This window comes from Canis lupus, chromosome 35, assembly GCF_048164855.1.
Source record: "Canis lupus baileyi chromosome 35, mCanLup2.hap1, whole genome shotgun sequence".
Lineage (NCBI taxonomy): Eukaryota > Metazoa > Chordata > Mammalia > Carnivora > Canidae > Canis > Canis lupus.
The window spans coordinates 5,164,668-5,179,769 of record NC_132872.1 but is presented as its reverse complement, the minus strand read 5'-3'; the positions used below and the strand labels follow the sequence as shown (position 1 = coordinate 5,179,769).

Here is a 15,102-nt window from a genome sequence, read left to right as displayed (position 1 = left end):
CACACAGCCTCCTTTGCCACGCCCAGAGCTCCCCTCTATACCCCAGCTCCCAGGGCAGCCGCCCGGGGAAGGAACTGGGAGGGCAAGACTACAGGAACGTCTCCTCCACCCCTATCCCCTCGGCCCGGTGTGTGATGGGAGGATGCGGGGTGGGAGGTCCTGGGCAAGAGCAGGCCCGATGTCTGCTCAGGAACTCCCAGGAAGCCTTTGTGCTGACAGCAGACACACAGGGCAGTGTTTGAGCGGCAGGGTTGACGCGTGGACCCTGACAGTGTGGTGTGCAAGCAGTGGGGGTCAGATGAACCCCCGTGGTCTGTTGGGTGGAGGGAAGCTCCTGGAAAGGCTTCTCTGTCAGCTCCAGGAAGGACCCCTGGCTCTGCAACCTCCCCTGGACGTGCAGCCTCCCATCCTTCCCCTCTCCCGCAGGGTGCCCGCACTGTAAGAAGGTCATCCCGCACTTTACCGCCACCGCCGACGTCTTCAAGGACGACCGAAAGGTAAGGTACCCGTGTCTGTCTCTTGTCCTGCCTCTGACCTTGCTCTGCCACAAGCTCCTATACCATCCTCCCTTCCACGCGGGTCCCTTCCTGAATGGACTCTGCTGAGATCAGGGAATCCCTGGGAACCAGGACATTGTTTTCATAAGGCAGGATAGAGCAGGCTGGAATTAGGCTGTAGAATCTAAAAGGGGTACGCTGAACTGTCACAGCCCTTTCTTGGGAGAGGTAATTGGTAAAAGGGGTCATCTATTTATTTTTATTTATTTTATTATTATTATTTTTTTAGTGCTTGAATCTTTTTTACAGTAGGGTTTGTGGTCATGCATTACTTATATAATTGAAGATACAAATAAAAAAATACCCAACAGAAGTCAACAGGAGGCAGCCAAGGTGGAGGAGAGCAAGGCTCTGTCTGCAGAGCCTCTTCCCTCCTAAAGGCTCCTGCAGCTGCTGACTGATGAAGCATAAAATTAACAAGCTAGAGCTGCAGATTGGATTAAAGGGTGGGGAGGGGGACCCCAGGCACGTTCCCCAGGCAGCTGCAGCAGCCAGGACAGCACAGGCTGCTACCAGGTGAGGGCAATGTGTGACTCCAGGGCCGAAGAGTTGTGTGGTGGGGACACTGGACTCAGGCCCAGGGCAGCTTGACTGTTGCTGAACTGTGTGGCTTGGAGAAGTCATCTTGACTCTCCAGGCCTTGAGCTCTCTTCTCTCTAGTTCGGGCTGCTGCTCTAGATGATCATGAAGACTTGCCCAGCCTGGGACTCTGCTGTAGGAACCTGTCCCCCGACAGGCCTCAGATGGGTGCTCACATACACCCAGACCCAAAGTTGCACACATATCTGCTGTGGTGCCTTGTTTTTCTGGGTGAGATTCTTAGGTGCAGCCAGGGCAGGCTGGTCGCACCCACTATGACACCCTGGCATTGGCCCTGTGGGTGTGACAGTGATGGCAGGTGAGCGCTGTACAGGGATAGCGGGTCAGAGGGCGCCAGGCTGGGCACAGGCATAGGGAGTGGGACAAACTCAGGACTGAGACCCCAGGACTCTTCCCTGGAGTCGCGATGCCCTGTCATCACCCACGAACTCTGGCTGTGCCCTTAAGGCTCCCCTCACCCACCAGGAAGGAGCATAAGCACCAGAAACCTCTTCTCCTCTGTCTGCCACTTGGCCTTAATCGAGAGGGACATGGCAAGAAGGGCCTTCCTGTCTTCCATCTCTCTCCCCACCCACCCTTTCTGCCACCAGGGCCAGTCTGGGGAGGTTCAGCATGGCCCACGTGGCCGGTCCCAGCAGGGCTCCCTCATAGTCCGAGTGGTGGTTGGTGTGGGGAAGTCTTTCCTCCCTGCAGCCAGCACAGGCCTGGCATCGTTCCGCACTCACTCCCACGACCTCTCACCTGGAAAACTCTGGACAGACAGGACAGTGGCTGACGAGTGGGGTTTCCCTGTCCCTCGGCCTCTCAGGTCTCTGTGGCTCCAGGGTCTGTGAAGGGATCGCCTCAGTCCAAGTGGGGCCAGGCTGGCTGTGCCCCCAGTGGGCAGCCACGGGCCGGTCCTCCTCCTCCTCCTCTCTCCCCTCTGCTGATGCACAGGGACTTCCGTTTCCACAGGGGACCCCTCCTTCTTTGAGACACTGACATGCCTTTGCTTAATTGTCCCAGCGTGGGCCACTCCTGTTGCTGGCCTTTTCCTGCGGTCATTCCCTCTGTCTGTTATTTCCCCTCTTCCCTCCTTCCAGCTCCCTTGATTCCAAGCCAGAGGTCACCCGCACTTGTTGCCAGGAACGCATTCTCTGTCCCTCTCTGCCAGGCAGTTGGCAGGCCTGGGGTTCCTGGAGGTGACTCTCAGTATCCACAGGGAAGCATCTGCTCTCGGCCTGGGGCAATAAAGTGACCGGTGCCACAGTTGCTGGGTGCCATCCTAGAACTGTCACATCAGAGGTCTAGGGATGGTTCCAGGAATTTATAATTTTTTTCTTTTCCTTTTTTTTTTTTTTCTTAGAGAGATCAGGGTAGGGAGAGAGGGAGAGGGAGAGAGAGAGAATGAGAATCCTAAGTCAACTCCATGCTCAGTGCAGAGCCTGACGCAGTGCTCCATCTCACGACCCTGAGCTCATGACCAGAGCCAAAATCAAAACCAGGGAGCCACCCAGGCACCCCAGGAATTTGTAATTCTTAGGAGCTGCCTCTCGTACTGGCCACGGGCTGGTGTCCGGGGACTGGTGGCCCATCCAGCCCTCTCCTCGTGAGGGATCAAGGCCCGGAGAGGAGCTGTGTGTCCCTTGCCCAGAGACCCCCCCAGCAGTAGTCATTGACAGCCACAACAGAGGCTTGACTCCCAGTTCTCTGGACACCCTATGCTGTCCCCTCTTAGCCAGAATTATATATTTTTTTCCACCCAGAAGCCAGTCTCTTCTCCTTCCCCAATCAATATGCAGTTGGTTGTTCACTTCCATTTTCATAGCCAAAGTCAATATTAGCTCCTGCAGAGATTTATTTTACTGAATCAATAAAGCCGCATGAGGCAGCTCATATTTTAGCTGGGGGAGCCTCCACCCCCTCCCCGGGGCTTACTGGGGAGCTTTAGCAGTTGACACACAGGGTGGAGAGAGAGCTGCATGCTGCTAGTGTTGGAATAGATGACAGTAGGGAAGGGGCCACGGAGGACAGGGCCTGGGGTGCAAGGCTGGTGGGGGCAGGCAGGAGTCAGGGCAGCACCTACCGGGCCGGCAGGGTGGGGCTCCTCTCTCACTGCACATCCAGGTGTCCCCAGGTATGAAGGTCCTCGAAGGACAGGTGCCCTGAGGCAGAGGGAGCTGCTGGGACTTCGGCCACGGTGCATGTACTTCCTTGTGTGGACAAGGAAGGCCGTCCATCAGAAAGGAAAGCTAGCTGAGGGTAGGGGCCTCATTTGTCCTTGAATTCCCTCCAGTCTACACACCTGCACCCTCTGTAAATGTTGACTGAATGCAGAAACAGTAGCATTTGGTATTTTCTGGAAACTCCTCTTCCACTGATGCTTGAGAGCATTAGGTCATGTTGTCCTCACAGTAGCGCAACCAACTAGGTGGTATTAATCTCCCGTCTTACAGAAGAAGAGACTGAATCTTGGAGAGATGAAAAGATGCTCGCACAGTCGTCCAGCTGGGAAGGAGCAGCTCAGAACCAGATAAACAGGCATTGTCAGGGGTCTCCCAGAAGCGAACTCAGGTTCTGGGACTCATGTGTAAAGGGTTTATTTGGGACATGGTCTCAGGCTAGAGCCTCAGGGGGTGGAGGAAAGAGCCAGAACAGGTGTATGAATGAGCAGATGAGTGCAGGGGTAATTAGGTTCAGGCCATGGAGACCTCACCAGGGATAGAATTGTCCCACCCAGAAGTCAAGGAGGCCAGAGGACATGTCCTCAAGCCGCGTCCGTCACTGGCCTTACTTGTGGCTCTCCGCAGATGAGACTTGTGGGTGCCAGTGACGAGCGTGTGGCTGAGGGGCCATGACTGGACACCAGCTACCGTGGAGCAAGTCTAGAAGCGATGGTGTACACTCAGTGCTATAGTTCAGTCGGTGTAAATCCGGAGTGGGTAGGGTGGTGGGGGCAGGCGTTTACACAGGAGACGTTGGGATAGGTGAGGAGAGGCTTACTTGCTCTCTCCTTTCCAGAATCTAAGCCGCTTCCTGTAGAAAGAGCTGCGCTTGACTCCTCTCCACCCGTGGAAATGGGAGCGTGGAGGAGCCTTTGCAGCCAGAGGTAGCGCTCCGTGTGTACGTGGCTGGCAGCTAGTTTAGGGGACTCAAAATAAGTACACATTTTTAATTTAGTCGATTTATAAAACTATACGCTATATTTCCCACAGCTCCGGGGCATGTATACAAATTAAATTCATAATTTAAAGCAGATGCAAAAATAAAAATATAAAGAAAGAAAGAAAGAAAGAAAGAAAGAAAGAAAGAAAGAAAGAAAGAAAGAAAGAAAGAAAGAAGAAAGAAAGAAAGAAAGAAAGAAAGAAAGAAAGAAAGAAAGAAAGAAAGAAAGAAAGAAAGAAAGCAGATGCAGGGAGAGCAGCCTGGGCAACCCGCATCGAGCGCTCGCTCAGCGTGGCAGAGGCGCACGGGCCCCTCGCTGAGGGCCGGACGCAGGAAACAGGCCGCTGAGGACAGCCAGGGAGGCCTCTGCCTCGTGTTTCTACGTAATTCAGGAAGCATTTTAGAGGGTGAGCTGGGGTTCTCGGCAGCCGCGGGGCCCGGCACAGCAGGCTCTGGGTGGCCGCGGCGAAGGGCTGGTGGCCCCCGCCCGAAGGAGACAGCTGCCCTTCTGCTCCTGCCACGCGTCGCCTGTGGGATGCAGGGCAAATGCCATCAAATCTGGCTTTTAAAGAGAAGCTGGAGAGCCAAACTTTTCTATAAAATCTTCTGGCTCTTTTTCTAGGTTGGCAGCTAATTCAGGTTTATTTTTTTTTTTTCTTTTGAAACTCTGTGTGGGCCAAATAGAACAGGACTGAAAGCCAGATATGGATTGTGCACAGCGAGTTTGCAAACTCTGCTCTAAGAAGTCTCCCCGTGTACAGACGTTGTGTGGCTCGGTGGGAGGGAAGCGTGAGGGCGGGGAGGGGGCAGGCGTGGCCTGCTGGCGACCAGAGGGCGGTCACCCCCGCTCTTCACTCTGTCCTGCCACCTGCAGAGCAGCGGCCCCGCTCACCTGGGCACGGGGTCAGTGACCAGCAAACGTGACCGTGGGTGGCCTGCGGCGCTCTTCTACTGGAAAGGGAGCCTCCGTCCACGTGTGAATAACCCATAGCCATAGAACCATGTGAATCGTAGCTATTTCATAATTTTCCATTTCAAGCATGGCCCTGGTCCCTCTAGGCGAGTGCTCTCTGCACGGGCCTTCGTGCACCTGCTGCCTCCTCCTGGCTCAGGCTGCAGATCAGATACTGTCTCTTGGGAAAGGCCTCCTTGGCCATAAAGCAGCCCCTCTGGCTATCGTCCTCCTGAATCACCCTCTTTTAATTTCTTCAGAGCATTCACTGGGCTCTAAAATGATCTCACTTGTTACGTGTCTATTAACTGTCTTCCTGCAGTAAGAATGGCAGTCACTTAAATGGCTGGACTTTGTCAAGGTCACCACGGTACCCCTGGCACAGAGCCGCACTCGGGGAAATGCCGCCTCTCACCAGTCTGCCCTCCCCTCCGTAATGCTTGTGTGTGGTGTATTGTCACTAAGCCACCCGCCCCCTCCCCTCCTTCCCTGCTGCTTTGTGACCCTCAATAGAAAGAAGGTTCCCCATGTCTGCTTTCTACCCTCCTACTTGGAAAGAACAATACATAATAAGGAGAAACTGCCAGCATATGGAATTCGTTAGATGGGCGGGAAGAGGCCAGTGGCCAATTTGGGAAGCTCCTTCTGCTCGAAAACTCTGTTTGCTTTCGTCATGCTAAACTCGCCCAGTTTCCGGGATGCACTCCCCTTCAGGCCGCGGCTCCGGTGGGAAACTGTGCAGAACACCTTTGTGCCACTCCCCTTGGCACCCTGGACCAACTCCAGCACCTCACACCTCCTATCCTGCCTGGGAATCGTCTCTTTATCTGACTCTCTGACCAGACGCTGAGCTCCTACTGCGAGGGACAGAGCTCATGTCTGGGGCCCATAGGAGTGATAATGAGAGCAGCTGACATTCCCCGACTGCTAACCAGGTGCCAGGTCCCGTGCCCAGTCACCTCCCCTGGATTCTCTTGCTCAGTCTCCGTAATATCCTGCTCACCTAGGTATCGTTATTACCCCCATTTTACAGACGAGGACATTGAGGCACCAAGAAACTAGGTAATCTTCTGTAAGTCTTAATGTGCTGCCAAGCCAAGATTTGCAACTTGGGGAAACTTGACTTCAAAGCTCCTGTTCTTGGGGATCCCTGGATGGCTCAGCGGTTTAGCACCTGCCTTCAGCCCAGGATGTGGTCCTGGGGACCGGGGATCGAGTCCCACATCGGGCTCCCTGCATAGGGCCTGCTTCTCCCTCTGCCTATGTCTCTCTCTGCCTGTCTCTCTGCATCTCTCATGGATAAATAAATAAAACCTTAAAAAAAAAAAAAAAAAAGCTCCTGTTCTTAACCTTGATCCCATCTGCCCCCCTAGACAGATGCTCAGGAAGTGTTAGTCGATGAACGAACGAGTCCGGCCATGCTTCCAGGAAAGCATCACAAGACCTGCGGTGTTTACAGATGCTTTCAAGTCATGATTCCCTTTGTGGCCACCACGCTCTTGATTATCAAGGGTGGTCTGAGGGCACCGCATCCGAGTCCCCTAGCCTTGGCCATCTGCCTTGAGAATTGGAAACCAGCACCACCAGTCTCAGTGGAGCTCTGAACTGGGGAGGCTCAGGTTCAGCTCACCCTTGGTATTGAGAAAAATCAGAGAAAGCCCACAACACTGAAGTGCAGAGGATCCGGGCCTCGAGTCCCTCATGGGAGGGCCCCCTGTGCTGACCCACCCTTTCTTGGGGCCCGCAGATTGCCTGTGCTGCTGTTGACTGCGTCAAAGAGAAGAACCAGGACCTGTGTCAGCAGGAGGCTGTCAAGGCCTACCCCACGTTCCACTACTACCATTATGGGAAGTTTGCAGAGAAGTATGACAGCGATCGGACGGTAAGCTGGGGACAGGCGTCCGCCCTGAGCTTTCTGTGGGGGCCGGGAGACGGCCGCTGAGAAGGGCAGCCGAGGGACGCTTCCCAGACACTGCACGAGTCCGCGTGGCGCTCCCCGGGGAAGGCAGGGGCTACAGGCCTGGCTGGAAATATGTGCCACCCCAGAGGTGGTCTCAGGGCCCAGCTTGGAGCCTGGGTGGATTCCAGGGTGTTGGCCAGGGCTCCTCTGGCCAGGGCGACTCTCCCCACACGGCCAGCTGCCCCCCAGGCCACTTCTCTGGAGGCGTGAACACATGGAGGGGTAGGGAAGGAGGTGGGGGGGGCAGGGGAGGGTGCAAATCCACTTAAGGGCTGAAGTTGTTTTCTCCTCCTCTTCCCCTTCCCCTTCCCTACAGGAATCGGGGTTTACCAGTTTCATTCGAGCGCTCCGGGAAGGAGACCACGAGAGACTGGGGAAGAAGAAGGAAGAGTTGTGATTCCTGCCTCAGAGAGAGCTTTTCCATTACACTGTGAAATGATAACCTGCTTTGTTGTTCTTTCTGAATTTCCACGTGTTCCGAAAACGAAATTTTTTATAGCCGCTTATGGCCATTTTGTACAATTTTGAAATAAAACTAAACCAATTGTTTGGTGTTGTGGGCTGTTTCCGCAGAGCTTGCACTGACGGAGATGGACACTCGTGTGGTCCCGCATCTTCTGGGAGGCGGACAGACTCGTGAGGGCGGCAGTCGGCGTGAGGAGGGTGGCAGGGCCGCTGCCCCCTTGGCCAGGGGAGAGCAGACCACAGGATATCCTGTTGGCAGTGACCGCTTTGGGGAGGAAATATGTGTCGATAATGAGGGAAAATGGGATGCTGAAGCTAAGGGTGGCGACCAAGTACTAGCTCTTTCTGGATTGGTTCAGTTTGGGGTGTTTTCCTGGAACTCATTTACATGTTTCTCTTTCTTCAACTATTTCTGTCTTCTCTCTTCCTTTTTTTTTTTTTTTTAAGATCTTATTTATTTATTTATTCATAAGAGACGCAAAGAGGCAGAGACACAGGCAGAGGGAGAAGCAGGCTTCCTGCTGGGAGCCTGACGTGGGACTCAATCCCAGGACCCTGGGATCAATCACTGAGTTACCCAGGCACCCCTGTCTTCTCTTTTCCTCTCTCCAGTCCTGCCTGCTGTCCTGTCACAGGAAAGCTGAGTCTCCAATTTGGGGATGAGCCCCATGGTCAAGCCCAGGCTCAAGGAGGCATCTAGAACAGGGTGGGGGAGGGAGCTTTGGGCTGCTGCTTGCTCTGCACACTGTCTGGAAGGGACAGACGTGGGTGGCATATTGTCCGTAGTCATGCAGGTGCTGGGTCAGCCCCCCGTCCCCCCCACCACAGTAACCTCCGAATGTCACCTCCATGTCCTCCATGGATGGGTCCCACCCAGGTTCCTGCTCTGCCTCCTCCCTGCGTGACATCTCCTGACCTGCTTTCGCACCTGTCGTGCTTTCTGCATTGCTGGGTGACTTAGCACCAGCCCTGTGCCCGGCAGCGCCCGCGGAGCCGGAGAACCCTGGGATGGGTCTTGTCCTTCCACTCACTGGTACTTCTCCCCAGGGAGGACAGCCCCGCTCCCTCTGCCTCAACTTTAGTTATAAGCAGGGATTAGTTATAATCCTGGCCTTGGATTTGGACGGTCCAGAGGGGGTTGCCTTAGCTGGCTGCAGTGCTTAGCTGCTCACTTGGGTGGTTTTGTTGGCAACTCGACCTTCAGGAACAGCTTTGTTTCCAAGACCAGCCCCCTCTCTGTGGCCTCCATCCTTCCTGCTGTTGGGTCCACTGAGGGGAGGACCAACAGTCAGGAACCGCAGAGCCCCTCATGCCTGTGCTGACAGGTGCCACTGCTCCGTTAGGCCACATCGGAGGGTCCTAGCTCCCCAGTCCACCCCCTGCCACTTCAGCCTTGCTTTTTTTTTTTTCTAAGCACGCATTTCCTCAGCAGTAGCCCTGGTCTTGCCCCAGGTGAGTGGACCTGAAAGAAGCAAGCGTGCATTTAAACACATGTACTGAGCTCCTGCTGGGTACTGCATGCTGTTGCACAAAGAGCCACGTCATCCTGACACTGTGTAGTGCACCCATTTGAGCAAGGGGCTCCTGGGAGCATGAGTGTGCACAGACATGCTTTTCCTTAATGGTGATCTGGAGGTTTTGTGGGAGGAACGTATTTTCTTGTGTCTTCAAAAAAATTTTTTAACTGCATCTTTAGAACACTACCTGACAAAAGCCACTTCCTGACTGAGGACCACTGTCCTCATGGTCAAGGTGTGTGGCTTTGTCTTTGTCCATCCCGTAGCTCCAAGGTCAGATGTGCCTGGCCTGGCTTCTTGGGAAGGGCTCAAAAGCACCAGGAAATGGTAACCTCTTCATTTCTCTGTTTGCAGGATTTGATAATTATAAGGCTTTGTCTGAATGTCTAGTGTTGGGGCGCCTGGGTGGCTCAGTCAGTTAAGCGTCTGCCTTTGGCTCAGGTCATGATCCTCGAGTCCGGGATTGAGCCCCACATTGGGCTCCCTGCTCAATGAGGAGTCTGCTTCTCCCTCTGCTCCTCACCCCACTCATGCACTCTCCCTTTCTCTCAAATAAATAAAATCTTAAAAAAAAGAAAGTCTAGTGTTTGCCATGATTTTGGGCATGAGCTGAGCAAGTTCACCCCAGCTCTGGGCGGTGGCCTCTATGGACAGAGCTGCACTCCATACCCCTACCCTTGTCTGCACACTCTCTCTCCCACCCTTCACCCTATTCTCCAATTCTGGAGCTCCGTGTAGATGAAGCCAGTATCATGGCATCTAGTGAGTTCCATTTCTTGTGGCCACACTGTTTCATTTGGAGTTTATTGATCTTCAGGGAAGGCCTCTCTCTACCCCTGCCAACTCATGCTCCCTCTTCCCCTGGATCCTGCATTCACAGGCTGATTTCTCTGCAGGAAGTATGTGGGTTAGGAGAGAGTTGGTTCCTAATCTTCTTTCTGGGCTTTGGCATGAGCTTCACCTCACTATCTCTCCTTTGGGCTACTGCTTCTGCTTCCCCTCCCCACTGGTTTGCCTTAGTTTCCCGCCTTACTCTGTCTGCATCCCCCATACCTCTCGCCCACCAGTGATTCCCCAATTGCTGCCTAACTGAAGCTTTCAGAGCTGACCCCCCAACCCCTCTCATCGTCCCCATGCTACTGCCTCCCTTTCAAGAGGTGTTTGGCTTCCAGAAACTTCTATGCCGGCCACAGGAAGGTGATGCTCTGAGTTTAAGAAGTAGTGTGTTGGGAGTGTGGGGGATATCTCATTGTTATTTTGATTTGCATTTCCTTAATGATTAGTGCTATTGAGCATCTTTTCAGTGCTTTTTGGCCATTTATGTCTTTTGCCCATTTGCCAAATGGGTTGTTTGTTTTTTGTCTTTGGTGTCTTACGGGAGTTCTGTATATCTTCTAGGTATGAATCCCTTATCTGATCTGTGATATGCAAATATTTTCTGGCATTCTGTGGGTTATCTTTCCACTTTCTTAATAATGTCCCTTGATGCACACAAGTTTTTAATTTTGATAAAGTGCAGTTTACTTTTTTTTCTTTTGTTGCCTGTGCTTTTTGTGTGATATCCAACAAGTCATTACCAAATCCAATGTCCAAAGTTTTTCTCCTATATTTCCCTCTAAGAGTTTTATAGTTTTAGGTCTTATGTTTAGAACTTTGATCCATTTTGAGTTCAGTGTAATAAGGGTCCAGCTTCATTGTTTGGCTAGAAACTACATATGGCTATTCAGCTTTCCCACCACCATTCTTCCCTCATTGAATAGCCTTGGTACCCTTGTCAAAAATCATTTCACCATATATGTAAGGGTTTATTTCTGGGCTCTCTAGTCTATTGCATTGGTCTCTATGTCTGTCTTTATGCCAGAGCCACAGTTTGGATTACTGTAGATTTGTAATAAGTTTTGAAATTAGTAAGGAAGATTCTTCTAACTCATTCTTTTATTTTTTTAAAATTTTTTATAATAAATTTATTTTTTATTGGTGTTCAAATTACCAACATACAGAATAACACCCAGTGCTCATTCTTTTTCAAGATTATTTTGGCTGTTCAAGATCCCTTGAAATTCTACATGTTGACGCCATTAATCATGTGTATAACTTTCAAAACCAACACTGTAGTCAAAATGCAGAACTATTCCATCACTACAGAGATTTCTTCTGTGTTCCTTTATCTTCAAACCTGTTCTCTCTTCTTTCTCTTCACCAACTCTGGCGGCCAGCAACTTGTTTTCCATCTCTATATACTTTGCTCATTTGGAGAATGTTAGATAAAGGGAATCATACAATAAGTAATCTCTTAAGATGGACTTTTCCATTCTGTGTAACGTCCTTGAGATCCATCCATATTGTAGGTATCAATATTTTGTCCCTTTTTCTTGCTGAGCAGTAGTATTCCATGGTATGGTCGAATGTACCACAGTTTAACTAATTAGGGGACATTTTGGTTGTTTCCAGTTTGAGACCATTACAAATAAAGCTGCCTTCTGTCTAGATGTAAATTTTTATTTCTCTGGAGTAAATACCCAGGAATATGACAGTTGGGTCATATCTTAAGAATGTGTTTAGTGGGCAGCCCGGGTGGCTCAGCGATTTAGCACCTGCCTTCAGTCCAGGGCATGATCCTGGGGACCCAGGATCAAGTCCTACATCGGGCTCCCTGCATGGAGCCTGCTTCTCCCTCTGCCTGTGTCTCTGCCTTTCTCTCTCTCTGTCTCTCAGGAGTAAATAAATAAAAATCTTAAAAAAAAAAAAAAAAAAAAAGAATGTGTTTAGCCTTTAAGGAAATTGCCAAACTTTTCCAGAGTGGTTGTACCATTTGCTTTCTTACCAACAATGTATGAGAGATCCGGTTTCTCCATATCCTGCCCAATATTTGGTATTATCATTATTTTTTAAATTTTAGCTGTTCTAATAGGTGTATAGTAATAATATCATCATGGTCTTACTGTACATTTCCCCAATAATTAGTAATGTTGAATATTTTTTCATGTGTTTATTTGCCATCTGTATAGCCTCTTCTGTGAGATGCCTGTTCATTTTCTAACTGGATTATTTTTTTACTGTTGAATTTTGAAAGTTCTTTATATATTCTAGATACTAATCCTTTGCCAGATATGTGACTTATAAATATTTTCTCTCATCTGTAGCATGTTTTTTAATCTTAACAGGATCTTTCAGAGAACAAAAGTTTTTAATTTTGACAGAATTAATTTTTTTCGTGGATCATGCTTTTGGTGTCATATTTAAGAACTCATCACCAAGCCCCAGGTCCTACAGTTTTAATTCTATGTTTTTTTCTTAAGTTTTACATTTAAATATATGATCTATTTTGAGTTAATTTCTGTACAAGGGATGAGACTTAGATTATGTCTGTGGATGTCCAGTTGTTCAGCACTATTTGCTATAGACTATCTTTCCTCTGCTGCATTGCTTTTGCACCTTTGTCAAAAACCAATTGGCTGTATTTACAGAGGTCTATTTCTGGATTCTCTGTCCTATTGATTATATACAATATATATGATATATATAATTATATAAGATTATGCTTACATAATGTACTTGTTATACAGTAAGTCTTGAAATCAAGTAGAATGATTTCTCGCATTACCTTTTTTTTCTGAAAATTGTTTTAGCTGTTGCAGTTCCTCTTCCATGTACATTTTACTTATTTTTTTAAGATTTATTTATCACTTTTAGAGAGAGCAAGTGTGCATGGGGAGAGGGGCAGAGGGAAAGAATCTTCAAGCAGAGTCCCCACTGAACATAGAGCCCGAGTCGGGGCTCCATTGCACAACCTCATGACCTGACCCAAAACCTAGAGTCAAACACCTAACTGACTGAGATACCCAAGCACCCCTTCCATATAAACTTTAGAATATCTTGCCTATATCAAAATTTTTTCTGGGATTGTATCCTTTCAGATGATTCAGGGAAAAAAATACATAGATCTATTTATTGATATGTACATATATATACACACAGAGAGAGAAAGATAAAGCCAAAGACCCAAAATTTAAGTAACTGGGTGAATCTTAGGCAAAGGGTATATGTGACCTTTTTAGAAGTTTGAAATTTCATCAAAATATAAAGTGCTCCCCATCCCGGCCCCTGAAAAAAAAAAAAAAAAAAGATTATACATGGAAAAAAAAGGCCTGACCTCATTATATAAACTCAACGACCCAGTTTAGCAGGGAGGGCCTGAGTTTAACTCTCTCTAGGCAGTCATACTTTCTGTGTAGCCAGGACCCAGAGTTGCCCCTGTGCTCCCACAGACTACAGAACTTGGCTGAATCTGGCTAAGTTTGCTAGAGGGAGTCACCTCAGTGAGATCACAGGCCAGCCTCAAGGGGTCACAGCACCAGCAGGAAGGAGGAGGTACCCAGCCAGGACTGGAGAAGGAAGGAGAGTGCATGCAGCCCAGGTTTCAGAGGCAAACAGCCACGGAATACCCCAAAGCAGGCCCAGCTGCCCTCAGAAGTGTTGACCAGCAGGGGATGCAAGGATCTGCAGGACCTGCTGTGGATCTAGGTCCCTCCTTGGCTGTCTTGAGGGCAAAGTGAAGGTTTGTCTGCACCCTTGTAGAGGAAGGAGACTCTGGAAGTTTGCCTAGGGAGTCATCCTACAGTTACCCAAAGAGAATTTTCAGTTTATTGGATCAGACTGAGATCACTACTTCTACTAGATCAAGTAATAGGAAAACACACCCACATACATTTTTCTCTGCATGAGTAGGCACTCTGCAAACACACAACACCTCCATTTCTGATAAATTGTAGTGTCCAGTACTGAACAAAAAAGTCCAGGTGAGAAATGGCCAGCAAAGGGGAAAGCACCCTGAATCCCACATTCCAGATCTTGTAAGATATATCTTGGCTAATCTAGTACAAGATTACAGGCTCACTGTCAACAAATCCATCAAAACTTTTTCATACTGTTCACAGAGAAGACCAATCCCTGATAGTTCATTTTCACTGGATTTTTTCCTTCATTGATCTTCAAGGTAATACATGTACATGTGTTATAAGAAACTTTGAAAAATGCAGAAAAGCATGCAGGAAAAAATTTAAATCACTCAGACTTGCTACTCATCTGTTATTCAATATGTTGGTATGCTGTCTTCCAATTTTTTAAAAGGTTTTTATCTATCTATCTATCTATCTATCTATCTATCTATCTATCTATCATCTATCTATGAGATAGAGAGGGCTTGCAGAGGGAGTGGGACAAGCAGACTGCCCTGAGCACAGAGTCCTATCCAGGGCTCAATCCTACTACCCCAAGATCACAGCTTGAGCCAAAATCAAGAGTAGGATGCTCAATCAACTGAGCCACTCAGGCACCCCCATTTTCCAATTTTTTTTTAAATCACACATAAATGAAATTTTTAAGACCTGTGATAGGTACTGTCAACTTTCCTTCCATGGTGTGCCTATTTGTACTCTTACCAAGACTATATAAAATTAACTGTTTTTTTTAAAAAAACAAAAACAAAAATCTGGCTAATGCTGGAAATTATAATTTTTAAAGATCTTTGCAAATTATATATATATTTTTAAATTATATTTTTGATACAATTATAAGACAAAATTATTCTGGTTACATTTATCTCGAAAATCCATCTTTGTTTTAGCCTACCAGGATGTTTTAGATTCTGTTTTTGTCCCTGACAAGCTTTCTATCCTTAACTTCATGTCACTTGCAAATTTGATAGGAATTAAAATGTGAAAGATAGAGTAGAGCCTAGGATGTTGTAACAGGCCAGTAGAAATTTCCTGTCAATCCGTTAGTTCAGCATCCATACGCAGCATCCTCCCCATTTAACAAGTTCCTAACCCACCCAGTTGTCCCAGCCTCCAACTCTGATTTTCCAGCCTTTCCTGAAAAATACAATGAAAAATGTCATCAAATGTT

At 48.8% G+C, this 15,102-nt stretch overlaps 1 protein-coding gene across 1 annotated transcript in view; it reads left to right on the top strand.

Moving 5' to 3' along the window:
* The window catches only part of PDIA5 (protein disulfide isomerase family A member 5), a 95,738-nt gene extending 87,976 nt beyond the window's left edge, over window positions 1-7,762 (top strand). Inside the window, exons 15-17 of the mRNA XM_072812416.1 lie at window positions 427-497; window positions 7,001-7,135; window positions 7,530-7,762. Coding sequence (XP_072668517.1) covers window positions 427-497; window positions 7,001-7,135; window positions 7,530-7,610 — 287 coding nt within the window. The 3' untranslated portion in view covers window positions 7,611-7,762. The remainder of the gene's footprint in view (window positions 1-426; window positions 498-7,000; window positions 7,136-7,529) is intronic.
* The last annotated feature ends 7,340 nt before the right edge of the window (window positions 7,763-15,102 follow it).